Consider the following 21,067-nt stretch of genomic DNA (forward strand, 5'->3'; position numbering starts at 1 on the left):
CCATGTAAATGTGGTCCTTGGAGGGGTGACCACAACCTCAATCCTGCAAAATACTCCAGCAATCACTGTCAATATGTTGAGGCAGAGCCAGTGACATCCTGGAGAAGTGCGGAGGATTTCAAGTATAATCTAGGCCAAAAATCTAGGCACGGCTGAGCATAAACAACTCAAGGTGCGGCCCAAGACCCTGACACAGTGCATCCTCCAAAATCAGCAACACGTTTTTGCTATATTGTCTCAATCCTACCAAATCTCAATTTTGCAAAGAGGATTTAGGAGAATTTGGGAAGGTTAGGGTTAAAAAAGTAGGATGGTTTAACTTAGGACTTCTTTCCGAAGAAAGTCCTAAGTCAAAACGAAATTTGCTGTGAATGTTATACATTTGCTTGACTTAGGAAGCAGTATTATTTATTCAGTCTCTCACCTTTTCTTCATCGGTAGGGTGCTGAGCAATGGCCTCCACTGGGCCAGGGTTGACCTTGTAGTCATCGGGAACGCTGAAGGAGGAGGAGGAATCACGTAACCTGGTTAGAGACGGGGTTAGAAACCAAGCCAAGTAGTTGGTTGGAAAAAAATGTGAAGCGTGTGAGGAAGAACACACACAGACGACAGGAGACAAGACAGAAAACAAAGAAAGAAATCCACCGATTAAAAGAGTGTTTGTTAGATCATGGTATGAGTACATATGAGTTGTGGTTCATGAGCATTTGCAGCCTCAACAGCTAAGCAGGGCCTAATTTCATGGCTCTGCTTACCACAGAATTCCGTACTTACCATCACCATTTTAAGCCAACTGCGCTAGCCAAAAAATTCTGTGCTTACCCTGTAAGCACAGAATCATTAGTTACGGGATGTATGCATGCGTAGAAGCCAAAATTCCTTGCTAACTTGTGAAATACGCTTATTTTAAGCACGGAATTTTCTGTGACAGTAAGCAGGGATTTTTCGCAAATGGTAAGCAGAGCCACGAAATTGGGTCCTGGTTGGTCAGTTCCAAATAATTCAAAGCGCTGTTACTGATACCATGATGTAACAAAAACAATTATTGAGTGTCCTCATGAGGCTCATGGGATTTTGTACACCGCTTGTGTCATTTGCTTCCATACATGTAGCTCTTTGTTTCCCGTGGTACACAAAATACCATGAACAACTCAACCAACAGTCAACAACTGCTTAGTGCTACCAGCCATCTCCCCACCCTCGATGTGGCAAAGAGGGGTGCCATTTGCCCCTCCCATACTACTAGTGCACACAGGATGGGTTAATGCCACATTGACGTCATGGATAAGCCAATTTGTTAATTTGTTGCCAGGAAGAGAATTTCCCAATATTGATTAAAGTAATTCCTGTTAGCCTTTAAGGTGTAAAGTCAGGCCAGCATTGATGTTTTCTCCCAATTTCAGTTACCAAGAACTTGTTGTTAATCTTATTTGTGTAGTGCCATTTATATATCCTACCAACTGAAATTTAATTTAAAAATGCAGTCAGAATAAATGGTTGACTTGAAGGTGCTGGTATGTACGTGTATGTGTAAGTTTCTTGTCAGTTTTGACACTGAGGGAATGATGTTTAATTTGCATTGGAAAAGTGCGTGACATGCTGTAAACATGCTCAAAACTTAGTTGACAATGTACATCAGTATGTACGGTACCCGATAAGCCCATGCCAAAGAGTGTTTTGGGGCAAATCCAGCATTTTAGAAGAAAATGTAACGTCCGTGAAAGAGCTAGCTAATTATGATATCTAATTAATGATTAGATAGATATACATGTATGATCGAAACTCCTAGTCTGTAATCTCCTTGACCATTAGGCCTACTTGGTGAAGAATGTATAAGATTTGAAAAATACATTTTCAGGTTTATTCACTGAGCTCTTTAAGTACAAAAAAGTCTCATTTGTGATGTCCGTGATGGTGGAATAGCCCTTTAACACATAAACAAGTCGTATAACTTGTGTATATTATTTAAAATGGACCTACATTGTACATTAGCAAAGGGTATACATGTACTTATTTTTAAATTTATCTTCACATAAATTACTGTTTATTTGAAAACTGTTAGCCATTAAAAACTTCCTTTCTTTTGAAGTGTTTGCATCTTTACCACACAAATATGGGAAAATGCAGCTGTGTTGCTCATATTACCACACATATGAGTTGCTGTGTTTTGGCAAATGGTTAGATAAATATATTTTTTGGCAAGCGCTTCAGCATTAGTATCAAGTGTCGTAATACAGAAGGGGACTGAAATGTTAGACTTTTGCTTTGGCTTAAAGTCAGCACTTTAATAGAAAAAAATGCATTAAAATGATTTGCATATTATGATTTGTTGATGTTTCATGCATTTGAGTTTCAGTGTGGGTGGATGATGATGAGAATGAAATGCAAAAAAAAATAAAGAAAACCTGTGGAATGAAGAAACGAAGGAAAATTTAAGAAGCCTACAGGCAACAGGTATTTAGATAGGTCAGTGAAGATAAAATTTACTTATATGTAGAAGTCAATAGAATTCAGCGATTTTTTTTTTCTAACAGGCCTGTGTCAAGTTATTTCTCGAGCACAGTAAAAATGTTAACAATTGATGTTTATATTTTCCCTTAATCCATACATCTTGAGGATGGAAAAAAAAAAAACACCCAAAAAAATAGAATACGAAAAAAATTGAGAGACAAATTTGCATGGTAGGCCTACCGGTAGGTCTACTGATCTGAGTTAATATTGATATTTTTTTAATAATAAAAAGGGAGAAAAATATTACTTCAAGCAACAGCTCTGAAGGACTGCGCTGTAAAAATCCATGTGCAATTCACAAAACATGAACAACTGATGAACATGTTACATGTATCTATAATTGCCTTAGCACTATTCACATGCCCAGTATGCTGCATGACTCAGCCACACGACATCACCACTCGTGCGTGTCCCTCCCCACCCCGCATGTACCGAATTCCCTAGTCGACAAAAAGCTGGTAACCAGAGCAGGGTACCGAGTAAAATATACACTACTGCATGTGGCCCACGAGACTTTATGGTCAGATCGACACCACCCCTAATCTACATGCCGATTACATGTAGAGTGACTCGAGCTTGTTTGTTAATATGATGACGCTCGGTTTGAGAATGTCTGGCCCTTCAGACAAGGGATGAAAAAAGAGAGACTTCTGATCACCGTGGCAACCATGGCAGGTGCTCCTCCAGGGAGACAGACAATATTTGCTCCTGTTGCTGCGAGGACATTTTGTTACAAGACGTGTGAATTAAACACCAGATACATTCAATTATAAAAAAAGAAAGATCAGTTACCTACCGGTGCATGTACATTGTAAATATAAATGCGCCAAAATTGACAAATTAAATTTGGAAGTTAAAGATGCGTTGCCCGTGCTATTTTCGAGTTTCACCTCGGGGAAAAAAAAAAGAAGATTTTTTTCCAATGGCTGTTTTTCTATCCATATAAAAATTAATCACTTTTAAATGAGACATCGAAGGAGAAAATCCACCGTCGTGCAGTTATTGAATTATTTCTTCACGAAATTCAAATTATTGGTAGCTAGACATTAATTGGGCTCTCGCAGGGCAGGTTAATTTGTGCACAAAGTGAAAGCCCTTTCTCAGAGGGTTGGAGATGCCCATAATCTCAATACAGTAGATTTTTTCATTGAACCAAAACATACAACTTGACCATTTTTCAGGAGAAAAAATTAATCAATTTTTGGAAGAGCATGGGTATCATCTTAAAACAAGAAACAAGGGATATGGAGAGTTAAATAGAACAGCAATCACATTTTGAACTTAAGAGCCGTCAGATCAATAATTGTGATGCGATCAAGCTACATGAGTCGTTTGTCGACCCTTGTCAATTTTTTTTTTTATTACAGATTTCAAAAGAGCACAATCTCAGCATTACTGCTGTGAAAACCGCGTGCTGATACCATCTTTAGTTCCAAAATTATGGAAGTCGCAACACCAAGAGATGTGATGAAGTGATGTGATGAAGTGGCCCTATTTTGGCCTGCATCTCCACATAAAAATGCCCAACAAACAACTCATTTTAGCTTGATCACATCACAATTGTTTTCACACGACAGAAAAAATGAAAGGACATTGGTTTTAAATTTTTGCCAAGTAAATGTCGCAAAGACATCTTACATTCACAATCAAGCCTGGATGGTAAACCCACAACCCTAATAAGCCGTGACTAGGATTGCACATGTAGGCCTACATGTACCGGTACATGTACCATATTCACTAGCAAACACTTGTTTGCCAACACTTGATGCTCCCAATGACCAATAAGGTGTTTACAACTTGCGCAGGCATGGGGCCACCTAAGTAATGGCTTTTAATGGTGGTCACCAGATGAGCCTATACTTAGTCACAGTCTCAAGTCCATCCATCAGAGAACTGAGCGACAGGCCAATGCTTCGGTTTCTAGGATAAGTGCCCTCAGCCTCAAGCTGAACATACAAAAACTGGCCGTTCCAGTCTCCACAATTCCTTGGAAATGTTGTCCTTATTCCTGACAGAACCGCACGGGATGTATGAGAACATTACAAATGAAAAAAAAAATTCAGATTACATAAATTGAAGCTTTTAGTCAAGCACTCCCCAAATGCTTTGCCAATATGCCCAAGTCTGCATTAGGCAGGGCCTTGAGAGAAATGTCTCCTTCATGCTTTGAAAATCCAAACAGAATGACGAACAACTAGGGACATAATTTGGCTTCAAATGCACCATGGATGCTTTGGAAGGGCACAACAAGCTCAGACCAACATGGATACTCTTGTCCAAGAGAGAAAACAAACAGATCGCCGAATAACTCCTCGAAGAATGTCTCCAGCGTTCCCCTCTGAAATATTAATGATGCTGTTCGCAGGCAAACAAGTCTCGCAGGAGCGAGTGCCAGTTTCTTTTCTTTTTCCAACAGGGTTGGTGAGAGCTCCGTCTGAAGAAAGACAAATAAAGGGATCGATGCTCCAAGTGCAGTATCTGTCACCGGCATCAATTTCACCTGTTTTGTCTTGCCCAGAAAGACACTGCCTGTCCTGGCCAGCACATTGAGATGCAATTGCTTTTAGAAACTCAATCTCGGATAGCAAACACGGAAAGAAAATCGGCTTGTTTTTTTTAGCACTGGAGATGCCCCGCAGCTAAATGTAATTTTCAAAAAAATTACAAAAAGACCCCAAAGCCAGTGTATTTTGACAACCATTTATCCCATTTGTTTAATTAATCTTTCTTTAGTTAAGCTCATTAGAAAAAATAAGGATGATATTGACGTACAGAGTTGCCGTTAAAAATGCTAGTTCGTCTGAATTCAATATTTTTCAATTCATTCATTAGAGATCTGTTAAACACCTCCCCCCCCCCCCAACAATCGTGGTTCAATTAAAGATGCATTCGCTGTACAATTTTCAAATTTCATCCCAAAAAACAGATACCTTATCTAAATTGCTATTTTTCAAGCAATACAAAAATTATTCACTTTTGAATGAGACATCGACCGAAAAAAAAGTGGCCCAGGTTTAGTTATCAAATTATTACCTCGCCATTTCCAATCATTGGCTGCCAGACAAAAATACCCGTTATTGTGGGGTAGGCTGGTTCCTGCCCCAAAATCAGTATCGAAATTGTACGGACCGGGAACCAGTCTACTCGCAAATCGGTTCTGTTAGTGCCCACTGCCTAAAACAAAAACCCTCTTTTAGAGGTTTGCAGACGTCCAAAAAAGAAGGGAAAATATGACGTCCAAAAAACAGAAGGGGTTGGAATGAAACATACAAGTTGAAAATTTATTAATAAAAAAAAATTCAGATATTTTGAAGAGGACGAGGAATGCAACTTTCAGATTTGAATGTTACACATATAGGCAAGATACATACATTGCGAAAGTCTGATCACCTAGAAATCTTACAACACGTGTGGAGAGATGTCAGGGTGAATAAATTATATGAAAAGCAATTTGTGCCAGTCCCATACTGTACGGTGTGAAGTAATAGCAATTTTGACCATATGGTACCATTCATGAGAAACAACTCATGCAGAATGGCACAGGTTGTAATAGTACAGAATGATCTACACGTACATGTACATCTACATACATGTACATGCAGCGTAACTTGATAAAATAAGCATGCATAAAGTTTGTTTGTGTATGTTTCTTACACACATTCTCCCAGGTACGGTACATGTACATGAACAACTGTTGCATGGACATACATGTAAGCTTGAATGTTTAACAGTACCGGTTGTTAGTCATTACTTTCATGAAGAATCTCGAGTGTTTTTTTCCATTTGAAAAGGAAAGGTTGTCAGGCAAATGTGATTTACATGTTGTAGGCTTGCAATGCCAGAACCAACCTGAGATTAACTTTCACTTTTTGGGGTCAAATTGTGACAGCACGGGCCAATTACATGAAACTGCTAGTACACATATGATCATAAATGGTCAAAAACATGCAAAACTTGGACAAGTGCATGTCTGCTTCCAAGAGAGGACTGTTTCCTGTGGAAGCCCTCCTCATACAGATATTTCAAAGCGAGCTCTTTGGCCAACAACCAACCCCTCCGAAAAACAAGGAAGTACGCCTAGGACATCAAAAAGCACAAGGCCCTCAAGCGAAGCCCCAAGGAAAACATCTAAATGCTTGTCAAAAGGCTGCTTCTGCAGACTCAACGTCAACATGTTTGTTGGTTTGCCTGCGGAAAATGTCTATTTGTGGCTACTTCACCACTGACATTTATTTTAATTGATGACCTGTACGAAACAAAGCACGTTTTGTTTTCTTTTGCGATATTAAAACTAAACAATAATGAAACAAAAGTTTCTTAAAGTTTCTCCCCACGATTAAACAATGCTACTGATTGTGGTCATTCAAACAAACCTGACTGAACTAGGACTTGGAAAAAAACCTGACTGAACTAGGACTTGGAAAAAAACCTGACTGAACTAGGACTTGGACCCAGAACTCTGAACTATACATCATGTGCATGTACATTCCCATGTTCAACTATTGTGAATAATGGTTCTTATGAGCACATGTACAGCAATCAGCTAAATAAACTACAGAAAAGATACTCCAAATGCACTTGCCAAATAAGACTAAAGCCCTTGCATACATGTACATGTTGTGAAATTATATTATTACGAAGATAAACTTGTAGATCCATGTTCATGTGATAATATTTCCGTTATACATGTAAGTACCGGTACAGTTGGTCACGAGCCAATATGGCCACATCAGACCGGCATTTATCTCCGGTTTCCTTGGCATGAAACGACTGAGAATATTTTTATTCCCTCTGGATGAGATGCCAGTCCATCGCAGGTCACTCCCCAGCTAATAGCCAGTACCCATTGATACTCCTGGGTGGAGAGAGGCAAGTTGGGGTGAAGTGGCTTGCCAGGGGACACAACATACGGCCAGCAGCTGGATTCGAACCCCTGACCCTCTGATCATGAGTTATGAACCCTAAGCACTAGTTGTGGCAACCTAAACATTTAATTTCACGTGACTGACCATAATATAATAGCCAGCCCGGCGTGTCTCCATCATTTCCCCTGGCCCCTTTACAAGAATCAAAGCTTAGAGGCCACTCTTAAATGATAAGATAGATGCAGTGCTCTATTTTCTAATGGAAACTCTGAGAGATCTCCAATTACGGTTTAATTTTAACCAGCCCTATTGACATCTGAGCTCTGTTGATATCAAAAAGGGGACTTTGGCGCCCCGTCGCAACTGACAAATTAATGCACGCTCTCCTGGGCCAAAACATTTTTCTGAGTGTTCCTACAAGTATCACATTGCTTCTCTTTTTTTTCTCTGGATGTTGGACTCGCGACATGATCATGAAAGTTAATCATTTACTCTTGCGTCACCGTGACTTCAAGAGGGGATCGGAAGCACTTGGTGATTGTAGTTAAAAACGTAATCGTAATCTTTTTTAAAAGGAATTTGAAGAGGCACATCAGTGTTCAGAAAATGCCATAAAAAAGATCAAAATCGGAAACGGATAAAAGAGATTGTTTGCACATGTGTAATGAACAAACCAGCTACAATATCCCATAGAGAACAGGCTGATTTCAGGGACACGATAAACACATCTGTTTCAAGACTGAGCCAAATCGATGGACATTTTTTTCTCTCACCCCAGACACATGGCACATTTCATTCACAGCTTCATTGTAAAATCCCTGCCTTGCTACACCTTTCCCCCGACTAGTAAAAACGACCTTGGTCGCTTGGAAATTTCACTCCAGGATTTTTTTAATTCCCTTTTTTTATTCACTCCATCGGAGGGGTGGCTGAAGCACGATCCAATGAATAAGATTTGCGGCAGGGAAACTAGCGAAAGCCAGACAAGGCGTGTCTCCATTCATTCCTCACAGTTCAACAGCTCTTGAGTGAACAGATGATTAAAATAATAAACTGGTACATGGTGAGAGAACACAACTGTTAACATACAGTACATGTATAGTGCTGCTTGGTGCACATGTTGCATTTTTTTTTTTAAATATGGAAGATCCAGCGAAGAAATGTTTTTGTGAATGAACATTTTATGAACAAAGTCAACTATTTTTTTCTGCGAGGTTGGAGAAGTTTGATGATTATTGTTTTAGTTTTTGAAAATTACAATGGACACAGAAATATCTTTTTAAAATTGATTTATAATTTATTTTTTTTGTGGGAAAAAGTGAATGAAATATCTGTTAATTTCAAAGACTATTCTGGCATAAACGTGCATAATTTCTCTAATTTAACAGTGTTTATTATGGCATGAATATTCTAGAACTTTCCTGGTTTGTTTTATTTTGGGCTTTGTATGGTCATTTAGGATTAGTACCGGTATCAGTGTGTAGTAATGCAATGTATTAGCCTAAATCTTATAAAAAGATTGAATAGTTTTGTTCAGAAAACCAGATGGATCTCAATTTGTGACCAAAGAAACCTTTCAACACAAATGACACAACCCTTGTTCCTCGTTTTTGTCTCGGTCATAAGAACAATTAGACGGGGGCGTTGCCAGACCCAAGTTCAAGAGGGGTTGCAGAGTGACAATTAAGTTGGGGGTGGGAAGTTGGGTGGTGAGGGGGGGGGGGGGGGATTGCACACCATCTTACTAATGGAGGCGCTCTCCAAATCAGAATACCCTGGAGAATAAGCAACAATAGGTGGCACTGTTCATTGCATCATATTTCCATCAGAGACACGATTTAGCAGACTGAAGCTCTTAAAGCTGACAGCGAGAAATGATTGGGGGGGGGGGGGGGCAGGGGTGTTGGCATCCCCCCCCCAAGCGACTATCCCAGTCCAGTCCCAGGCCTGATCAGCCACCGAACAGCAATCAAGGAGCAATCACAGGAAGGGTCAATAAAAGAGTCGCATCCTAACCCCTCGACGACTTCCCTTCAATCTATCTATACAACCATCTCCTCAATCCTGAACATCGTCGGGTGATGTGGTTGCTATGGTGACTGATGACAGAGCCTCGAAAAACCCAGCAACACGATCAAGTGATGGGCAACGATTGAGCCATTAGGCGAAATGTGCAAGGATCGTCGATGCATGTTTTGATGACATTATTCAACTTCATGCATTCATGTCCCGTAAGGTTTATTTCTATTCAAGTGACCACGCCCATGAATTTCAGCCACATTAAGATGCACAACGATCTGTTTACAGGTAGACAATCATCTTTAGTCAGCCTGCTTTCAATATGAACTAATTTGGACACATTTGTTTTTGAGCGTTGACTATTATGGAAACACTCTTTTATTGGTTATTACCAAGTGAAGTTTTAGAAATGAACAATTTGAACCAATTTTGTTGATGAATATCTGACACCCGCTGGACACCATGTCACTTGTACCCTCATTTTAAATATGACCTCTGCCTGACTAAGAGAGGTCCAAGACGTTAAAACTTGTTTTCTTAAACTGTACGCATTATTAATAATTGTCTTTATCTTTTACTCTGTTTAATGATTTGTGGAGATCAAAACTCGGCTTAGTACTTGGGTACCCGGTTCCGATGCACGCCCCAACGTCAGACTCATTATTTTGCATCTAATGAAGCGGTAGTTATAAATGCAACTTTTGGCCTTTTACACATAGTTACATGTACACATCTACCGGTATGTGTAGACATTTCAAACTAAAGCCAAATTTTCCACGGTCAAATCTTGTATTTCAACTACCAATGTACAGCACTGCCTACATATGTTTTCACACTCTGAGCAAAAACAATTTTAGTAGCTCCTATTGAGGCACTAACTAATGCAATTAATAATCCTGGGAGTGCCAAGGGGTGTGCATGTACATGTACAGTTCAAATGAAACAGAAATGACTAAGTTAGGTTGAAAAGTTGGTCTACATATAAATCTTGGAACTCACACAGTAAGCTGGGATTTTGTTGGAAACCTACAAGCAGCATGTAGTTGATGCTGAGCAAATACACAAGAGCTTACAGTTGATGCTATTCTATGTGATACTTAGCCACCTTATTACAGATAAAGCTTAAAGCCAGAGTGCCCTAGATTTCAGGTCAACATTTATGCTGCTCACACCTGAAATGTAGTTTCTACGAAAATATCAAGCCCATTAATTTTAATGCAATTTGGACTACTCAAGCGTACTAGATTTATGTACATTCACAGCCGAGGAAAACAAATGACTATATTGTTGGCCCCGGGCATAACATTTTAATGGCCTTCTTGTGAACGTTAAGTCTTCTTAGATTTCTTTTTCTTTAAAAGCAGCAAGTAAAACATTTTTGGAACATTTCTTTGAATTTTGAAGTGTTCAAGTTTTGTTTATGACTGATTGCATACACATGTACATGTACATTGTACATGTAGGTATGTTTGCACATGTCAGAAGATCGGTTTGCTAAACATCTCTGTGATTAAATATTACATGGCGGGTTTAGAAATCACACATATTTTTTGGGATTACGTATACGTTGAAATCTGAATGTTGATTTTGTCAAAAAAAAAAAAAAGGAAGAACAGAATGCTTCTTGTGTGTTCGACATAACTGCACTTGTCCATAACAGCTCTTCACTTACAGGCCTTCAAACGAAAACTAATCGCGCGTGCATGACAGAACCTTAACTACGGTATGTGTACACAGAAAAGAAAATAAAGATTCTAATTCAAATTTGAACGTGGAAGGACTGCCAACAAGCTTAGCTTTGAAGGCTTCACGTGCGTGCTTGCCCCGTCCTAATGCCATTAGTCCAATCAGGCCTAAATGTCATTGGGGGGTGATGTTTCGGCTGATAGCCGTAGACCAAGGGACGCAATAACAACCGCTGACGTCAACGTCAGGGTAAGGGTGATAGTTTTGGGGGCCGTGGTTGGACGGGTTTTCGCCACTGTCCCCGACCCTTATAAGTAATGAGGCTTCTCTTAATGGTGGGGCCTGGCGCCCTAAACAGGCAAGTGATAGCCATTTGGGAACAAGATTTGGTAACAGTTTTCTTTCTTTATTTAAGGCTGGTTACTAGACCGTTATCATAATATCCTTTGATAAGTGTTTGGTGCACGTACCGGGGTACATGTTGTCAGCCTCAGCAATAAAGTGGGGATTAAGTTTTTCTTGTTATCAAAACTGCAAGGTCCTTAAATTCAAGATATTGCTATTTCTGCCAAGGTTTTATTTATTCTTTTCAAATGCCAAGTCTGCAAAATTAGAAAAAAAATCCCATGAGGATAACAGTTTAATTTCCCACAAGGATGAAACATTAAAAAGCATACAATCTACGTGTACGCAGAATTATTTCTGTGAGGGGACAAACAACAGTGGGGGATTTTTTAGCTGTAGGATTTCAACTGTACTACAATTTGCAAGCAAGTAAAAAAAAATGGTCTTTTTTTTAATGAGTTATTCTCTAACCACCAAACAAATAATATAATACTCGTGGCCATTCCAGGGCAGAAGTATCATAAACAATTATGTATCTTCTTTTTGACAGCGCAATATATAATAGCCTTAAATATCTTTATACTGGTTGATGACAAATTTACATTTTGAGTGCAGGTCACCATCAGTATCTACATGTACATGTAGTTGGTGCACACAATTTTAAGTCTGTACACAATGTACCATTTCTAACACATATCCAGTCCATGTTTCCACTTCAGATTTTCACACTTTCCCCCAAATTTTTCTTAGTCCCATTTTTTAAAAAGCAAATCGGCGTTAAAATTTTAAAACTTATGTTATGATACGTTTTTATTAATTACATGTAGAGTCATCAAACCCAATCTGTTGTTACATGTTGGATGTTAAGAAAAAAATATGTTCTTTTTGTGTGAGACATGTATACAGGTGGTTGGAACATAAATTCTCAAATTTTATGGGTTTTTTTTTCATCATCATTCGAGCGAAAAAGTAGTACCCTGAGTATTTCGTCTGTCTGGTTTTTCTCTGACACCTTAGCACACTGACATGACGCTTCTTGGGGGGGGGGGGGGGTTGACACAATGTCACAGTCAGCTAGCGACGGTGTAAGGCTCAATTATGGGGTGCTGGACGGGGCGCCTTTTGTGTTTGAATTATAAGCTCCCTTGTGCTCAATAAAATAAACTCAAACCCCCGAAGTGAATTCGCTGCTTTCGCTTTCCATTCATCTAGAGACTTGGTTTGAAAAGGGGGTGAAGTGCAAAAGGTTCTTTTCGAAGGTTGGAAATTTGAAAGAAAGGAAAACACTTTGTATGCCCTCAGTGTCACCTTTCCAAACTGGTTGCTGTTGAAGTTTGGATAGGAGAAAGACCGCGGTGCGTATTGGGTTTCATTAAACAGTCAACTGTGAGTAACGATCTTGAGACGTATTAATGCATTGGGGTTTCAATTTGTTCTCCCCGTTGGCCACCGTGCTATGCATACAATGGCAACGGCAATTTTGGGTTAATTTAATTTTCAAGTTCATACTTTTTCTAATAAACAACTGTTGGTGACTTTCCAAGGTTCATGCTTTAAATGTGTTTTTCTAATTTTTGTATTTTTATTTTATTTTAGTACTTTGTAATTTTTATGCATGCATCTTTGAACGAGAATATTTCTTTTAAAATTTAATTGTGTAAATTTGCTATGGATAATTTTAATCTGTGTAAATTTGCCAAAGATTATGAATAAACAAAATAAAAAAAAGAAGTGAATTTTTTTTTTAATAACCATGAGAAAGGTTGCTAAAACTCAGGAAAAATGAAAGTAATTCAGATTTTTTTTTAAATGGTTAGCATTTTAAATAAAAGTGTAGAAACGAACTCCACTACAACGTTCATACAGACTGTTAGAAGAGATTAAATTCACCCATAACCTATTAGCTAGGAGTTTAGTTGAGCGAGATTTTTTTCTTTAGATTCTTTGAAACTGGATGCAGTGAACAACATGTTGTTTGCTTCAATGATTGCTGCCGCAGTGGGCAATCTCCTTTGAGATTTCCGCCGGAATACAAGGCAAAAATGGAAAAAAATCTCAAGAAATGAAAGTGTTCACTAATGACTTTTGTTTAGACCAAGCAAGATTTGAAGCAACTAATGCTTAAGAATTTAGGCAGATATACGTTTGTGCATGTCGGGCACTGTCTATATCTTAACCCTTTCAGTCCCATATACATGTAACTTACAATGTATAGACCCCACTAGTTTATGGGATAGTTGGTGGGCAGGTGGGGTGCAGGATCTAAACATACGACGCATGACCTGGGATGCCCCAAGTAAATTGACTGAAAGGGTTTTAACAAAATGGGATAAAAAGAACTGAAAAGTGCCCATGACAGTGTAATGTGCAGATTTGGGCTGTGGATCTGAGTGGTGCAATGTACCGATTTTGAGCAAAAGTGCAGACAGCATGTTACAATGTTTCCCCCATCCCAGTTTGTGCATGTTTGTCTCTACACAAATGGCCAACATGTAGCACATTTGGAAAAAAAATACAAACTGTCATGATATTGTCCAGGTTCCCAAAACAAACTTACAAGATTTGAACTTAATCATGTTCAAGTGACTCGTATCAACCAAAGGTGCATGTCATGCACTCTGTCACGAACAGATAGATCCGTCACGATTTAGGAAAAGCTTTTGCTCGGCTTTTTATGACTATTTATCTCCTATCCTTTAACTGTGTTAGCTGACTGGTGCTAAAAGGGGCCAAACCTGCAGCACTTACTTCTGCATAACGACGTCTTGGTAGATGATGAGCTCATCCATGTCAAAGGTCGCCACATTCAGAAGGTAGATGTTGCCTCCTTCTGTGCCCATGTACAGGGTCTTGCAGTCGGCCGACAGGCAACAGACGGAGATCTTCTTGAGTCTGTGAGAGGGGAGGTAGGGATGAAGGAAAGATGGAAATAGGATGGAGGAACATTTGTGGAAAAATGAGATGACATTTTTTTAAAAGGAAAATAAAATGAAGGAAAGAGATGATGGGTAACAAAAGAGGCACAGAAAAAAATATTCTTAATATTAACAAACATTTTAATTTTAAACAAAAATTTAATGATAGAAATTATCATCAGCAAAAAACAAAGTGTCCTACTCATTTTGTGTATTTTATTTTGCCAAAATTCTTGGGATGCTGAAATTCTCTTGTCTGATCACTGTAAATTTGTTGAGACTTGAATTTGGTACCGGCAAGTGAGCATCGTACTTTAAAGCTACTGTTTTACAATGTAGTTCAAACTTTGGGATTTCTTGAGAATAAGAAGAGTACCAGTGTCATTTTCTCCCCCATGATGAACGTGTATAAGAAAGCATGACTAAAACCAGCCAAAAGATTTCAGGCCATACAAGTTTTTAAGGAAGTGAAGTTTGATATATCCATCCAACTAAGCAGGAAATCCTAAACCAGAGATAAGTTTCTTAAAAGTGCTATTATATGACTGGCAGGCAGTAACTTTACACAGTTGTAAAAAATAAACTGTTGAAGTGGCCTAACTTAATGTTCCCTGCAAAATGTGGTAACTTAATGACATACAAGGAATTAAAAAAAAGAAATTATAAACTGATTTGATTTCAACTGTGCTTATATTTTCTCAAAATTATCTTGCTGGTCTTTCTAGATCAATTTCTGTACTCTACCGGTATAATTTCTCATATGCCCCAGAGGTCAGTTATAGCGCCCTCTATCGCGTGTGCATAAGAGACTTTTTGAGTCTGCCTGACTGACCTTCCTTCCAGGGAGAAGGACTTGACCTCTTCAAGGACCGAGTTGCCATCCTTGATGTTGACCTCCCACAGATGCAGGCTGTTGTCCTGCAGCAAGCTGATGATGCGCCCCTGAAAAAAAAAAAAAAATACAAAAATTAAATAGAGCTTGACCAACTCCTCAGGCATTTCTTCAATGTACCACCTCACTCCTCCAAAACCCACTGCATTTCAAGAACCAAAAGGCACTTTCTTTGTACTTGAACTTTTCAAGAGCACCAAAGTATGTGCAGGGATGTAAGTGCAAGCGTTTGAGGTACAACGGAAAAGAAAAATCATGTATGGTACAAAGAAATACAATTTGCAAAAGAAACCTGAAATCGGGCAATTTCAGGAGGACTTCCTGTAAACTTGTGCAAATAGTGGCTCCTAATGCTCATCAGTTCTGCAAAATCCTCCAAAACCTCTTTGATAAATGTACCGTCTGAATGTTCTGGAAAGCTATTCTTGCTGTAGGGCCTAAACCTTCCTGATTTACAAGGGTGGTTTAAAAGTGTTGATCCTTTCTGAACATTAGCCCCAACAGTCCTGAATCCTCCAAATTCAATACAATTTTGCACACCCCCTAGGGAGTTAGGGTTAGGGTCATTAATATGAGAAACATGCTGGGTAGATGTGATCGTCTGTCGGCAACCAACAGGCATGATATCACATACATGTACATATTTCAAATCAGGACTGAAAACTGCCCAGATTTTTCCGTTAAACCACGGCTGTTCTTGAAGCACACAACTGCCCCTTTCACCGCCAGACAATGGTTTTTCTCTCTCTCTCATTGCTATCCTGGGTCCTGATCCTCAGCCTTGGCCTTAAATTGGCACTAAGTGCCACTCAGTGCAATATGTAACGCCCAAGCACCCCGCACTTAAGTTTCACAGCCACCAACACCCTCATAAAAAAATGTTACCCCTTTGGGAGTCCAAGGCTTAGCTCAACTTCGAACTTGGCTGGTGTGTGTGGTGTGTGTGTAAAGATTTGGTGCCTAGGGCAAGTGCATCTAGAGTGCAGATTTACATGTACTGTACAAGGTTTTATAGAGAGATTGGATGTATGCAATTGTTGTGTCTATATGAACGTTTGATTGATCATTGTTTTTCAGCCTTGTCCCAGACTGACTGTGAGAGATAAGCTGGTACCTTCTGGACAAGGGCATGCATGTTTCTGATGGTACGTACATGTACATGTGTATGACCAAGAAAATACCATTGAACTTCATAACCCAATCCAACTCCACTATCACTCATGACTGCCCCTTCAATGGCAAAAGCCACTGGCGGTAAAATGGCCAGCACAATGCTTTCACCATCAGGACCTGGTCTACATTGTAATGTACATGTATAAAGCCACATGAGACTATTGGCACTGTGCGTTAACAAAAGAGGGCGCTTTTTTTAAAACCACTTTTGAGAGCCTCTTTGACGGAACACACCGCGTGTGCACACTGGTTCGCATAGCACGAAATACGCATGTCTAACTTTGTTGTAATTGTGCACAAATTTAAAGCCATAGCATCTTAGCGGGAGTGTCAGGCATTGTCACATGTCAGCGATGCATTCGAATGTCTAACTATTATAAGATGGAATTTTGCGTTGGGGTGATATAAATAAAATTATTGGTTTTGCCCTTCCATCTTATAATAATTTATGCGGTACCCCCTGCTATGCATACATCTGATTCGAACCAGCCAACCAATCCCGTTAGCTCGGTGGTCGAGTGGTAAGACATATGCACTAGAAAGCAGGAGGTCGTGGGTTCGAGTCCCACCCGAGTGATTTTTTCCAACTTTCACTCGGGAGGTAACACACTGAGTATACAGTGTTTAAACGTCGGTGAAGGGCAAAACCAATAATTTGGTCTCTAACTATGGGCTCCGCCAACTCTCCCTTTCTTGCCGGTTAGGCGGTACTCGTGCACGGAGCCCATTGAACATTGAATACATCAGTAAAGTTGGTCATAAAGATCTTTGCATTTATGATTAGTACCGGTACATGTATGTGTACATGTAGCTATTCTTTAAGTGAATAATGAAACAACTACATGTACATGTACGTGTACATACATGTACATGTACATACATGTACATGTACATAATGTATCTAAATACATGTACATGTATTTCTGCTCTTTGTTTCTTGTGGCTGTTTTCTGCAGCTTAGCGAATGATAACCAAACATAAAGAGTAAATTTATAAGGATCAAACCTCAGGAATAAACCCTTTTAAAGAAAAATAGTATCGGGATGGAGTACACAGCTGCAGTGTTGATTGGATACCACACTCCCCATGAATGCTTCAGGCACATGCATCTAAATCTCACCATGTTATTGACCTTGCCCTTAGTTAGGACCATCAGCATCAACCTTGCCCTTCCATGATCAATAATTGAACGATAAAGACTGGGTCATGATGCGACTGTTATCAAATTAGCTGCTAATCACGTACCATTCTTCTCAAAATGTGTATTTCTGGGAGATGGACAAGGAGGGCAAAATTCTGTTAAAAGCTAGAGACTGATATTGAGTCATCAGAGGTTGTTAAAAATAGACAAACAATTATCAGAAATAAACTTCAACAAACTGGTCAACTGATTTTTAGCTGGCTTCTGCTTTGTTGCATCAATTTGCATAACATTAACAACATTTTCAGCACAGCAGCTCCATCAAGTTGGTGCCAGATTGCGGTAAGCTCCTTTAATGTCAAATCGATCCGAGTGTTGGTTTAAACTTACTTGCTCCGGGAGGAAGAAGAGCTGCCAGACTGCACTCTCGCCATCATGGACACCGATGAACTCCACGCCTGGGGCTCCGTATCTGTGTCAAGGCTCCGGTTAAGGAATAAAACCACTTTGGCTGTCCTAGAAGGAAGCTAACAGTTACAATATCAAGATGCATCGCTGATCAGAGAATCAGAGAACCACAGAGATTGCAAGTGTATTTTAGTTGTGCTTGAATCTGAAATAAGTTGTCATCAAATAGACATGGTGTCAACTGTTAATGAGCACAAAAATAAAATATATATACAGGAAGTGTCAGGGGTGTGAGTGACCACTGATAAAAATAGCTGAAAACAGCTGAAAAAAGGTGTAAACATGCTGAACTTTGGAAATCTCCTATACTTTTGTACACAGCAAGTGAGGGAAAAGAGCTGAAATCCAAAACAAAAAAAAGCTGAAATCAGTTTTAAAGCTGAGATTTCACACCCCTGAAGTGTGTATTAACCCTAACCTTAACAACTCCATCACAATCCATCCCCCAAATTTGGGGGATTTTGGCAGAAAGCCATGTGAACCGTCCATCAAACTCCACCAGCACCAGTGGTGGATTTCAATGGATTTGGTCCTGAAGCATTATGGGAAGCAGAGTGAGTGATGGATTTTGATGGACATGGTCTTCGGCTTAGTAAAGGAGGGAGTTGGGGTTAAGCCTTTACCCTAAGGCATATTTGCGAGGAACCATCTCGAATCCTTCAAATGTTTTTGAAAACTAAGGACCGGGACATGGAGCGATTGAGGTCTACAAGCCCATAATCAAATGAAATTGTTTTATATGGACAGCTGAAACAAAATCCTTTGGTTTTAATTAACAAGACTGTAGATCTAGAAGCATATTTCATACTCGTGTCAGGGCTCAAACTCTAATAAAGCAACAGTTTCATTTAAAAACAAACCTTTTCTTTTTAATATTCAACCTTGTATACGAGTGCACAAAGGTGGCATTTGAATTCACAACTGAACGCTTGATAATTTGTTAATTCTTTTCCTCAAAGACTACACTGTCCAACGACACGCCCTATCCTAATTCGGCAGAATACAGTATAATCCAATATAAATGATATCGCAAGGCTACGTGTGGTCAGCACAAAGCCAGACAGTTGGATAAAAACACATCAGTATTCACAGCCAATGTCTAAAGGATCAATACCGTAGCAAAACAAACGACAAGATGTGCAGAAAGCTCCTACGAATAATTCAGTGGCGCGTAGAGGGAGGTTCAGCATATTAGTTGCGTGCGGGCAAACAATACATAATTTTAATCTACGAAGATTTGAGACAAGTCTAGACTTGCTCTGGTGTAGCTGTTTTCTAAAGATGCTACGATCCGGACAGTGGAAACGAATGAATTTATCCTGGGGCATGTCTATTTAGAAGTACCTGACATATGTTTGTAAATAATATTTCCAAACCAAAAGGATGAACAATATAAATATTAAGTAAACTATGATAATATCAATGTTTCAGTTTTGTACTTTAGAAGAAAAAAAGTTCTTATGACATTTTTGATAAGAACTCATGCACCGGTAGATGCTTGTTTGTTGTTTGTTTCTTTGTTTTCCAGAATGAAAAAAAAAGGTACTTCCCTTGTCTACTATTTTTTTTTTTTTTTTTTTAATTTTTAACGAAGGTGAGTCAGGGTGGTGCTACGGTAGGTCCTTAGGATATTTGCATTCAAAAAGTAACATACAGAATTATTATCAAAAGGCTTACTTGGATTAAAGATCGTACTGGTACTGAACATCCCGTGGAATTATTCTGTCTGGCTTGCTGTCATTTAAAAGAAATCAAGAAATGTAGGTGATTTTCATGGATCAGTCAATTGACTGATCACTGAATTGACTGATCACTGAAAATAAAGAGTTCTTTAATTTACGAAATTGTGTTTCGTGATCAAAAGGTCGTGCATGGCTTTTCACTGTTTTCTCAAAAGTATTAAGACGGCCCGAAGTTGCGATCTTAACAAGATCATCTTCAGAGGCAAGTGACAGTGGTACAAGAAACTAACGTGAGGTGGACCCACAAGCATGTAGGGTTGGGAGAAACACAAAAGAGGGATGAATTAGGGAACAGACCAATGTGGGTGAAGATCACAGGGAATGGAGTAAAAGGACGAACAAAGGACATACATGTAGAAGTGTAATACCCACTGAGCTAAAACTTCAACAGGTTAGGTTTTGAACATTCTTTTTTGGATTTTCAGCGGTGTTATTATTAGAAACAAACAAGATGCATGAAGAGCAACTGATCCTATATGTCTTTAATTATAACTGCAGGAATGAAGCCTGTCACATCGTCCACTGACCGCTAATTGGCCGGCCTGAATGGACATGGACAGCCATGTGGAGAGCTCATTAGCACAGCCCACCAAGCCCACAGGGCTCTTGGCTAACCTAGTGTCTCCATTCTAGTTTCTGTCTCCATCCACCGCATGCAATAAAACTTCATTACCAAGTCTAATTGACTCCACTGGCAGCAGGGTACAAATCAACTCAATTTGCAGAGCCGAGGTTTGACCTCTCAAAAGGATGTGAGACCACAATGTGATCTACATAATAATCTCTGAGTACACTGAACAGTTAATATGTATTCCACTGATAAAAAACTCTTTGAGAAAAGTCCTGCCAGGATTTGAAACATGAGGCCCTTAAAAAAAAATAGTATTTTTGTTTTTATTTCGAATTTTTTTTCTTAGGTGAACACATTACCAATAATATTTCAAACAAGACAATAAACTGCAGCCTGTACTTTTTTTTACCAGAATATTATAATGTTATTATTTTAACAAAGAATGAAATTGTTGGCTTTATTGAGTTCATTTTATTTCAGCCATTCTGTCGGTTATTTTCTCCCCTTATTTTCTTCTTTCTACAGAATCAAACAATTAAGATTTTTTTAGTTCACTTGTCAGATAAAAATTTTCAAGAAATACCTTCTTCTGATAAATTTTGCTGGGTTCAGTATTTTGGGAGCCGTTTTTTCCCTCACTTTTCTCAACTCGATCAACACAACACTTGAAAAAAAAAATATGCACAGGTTTGCTAGACAGGCTGTTTACGCCATGAATGGTAAAAAAACACCTCACGCA

The 21,067-nt window shown here is 39.1% G+C and overlaps 1 protein-coding gene across 9 annotated transcripts in view; it reads right to left on the reverse strand.

Moving 5' to 3' along the window:
- LOC119738270 (LLGL scribble cell polarity complex component 2-like) overlaps window positions 1-21,067 on the reverse strand; it is an 83,203-nt gene that overhangs the window by 33,108 nt on the left and 29,028 nt on the right. For 7 of the 9 annotated variants that reach the window (XM_038213100.1, XM_038213108.1, XM_038213102.1 and 4 more), the window contains exons 4-7: window positions 17,938-18,019; window positions 15,174-15,283; window positions 14,175-14,318; window positions 425-524 (exon numbers count right to left, since the gene is read on the reverse strand). In XM_038213100.1, coding sequence (XP_038069028.1) covers window positions 425-524; window positions 14,175-14,318; window positions 15,174-15,283; window positions 17,938-18,019 — 436 coding nt within the window. The remainder of the gene's footprint in view (window positions 1-424; window positions 525-14,174; window positions 14,319-15,173; window positions 15,284-17,937; window positions 18,020-21,067) is intronic. The other 2 variants (XM_038213103.1, XM_038213106.1) reach the window with 1 other exon arrangement.

This window comes from Patiria miniata, unplaced genomic scaffold, assembly GCF_015706575.1.
Source record: "Patiria miniata isolate m_02_andy unplaced genomic scaffold, ASM1570657v1 HiC_scaffold_3, whole genome shotgun sequence".
NCBI classification, from domain to species: domain Eukaryota; kingdom Metazoa; phylum Echinodermata; class Asteroidea; order Valvatida; family Asterinidae; genus Patiria; species Patiria miniata.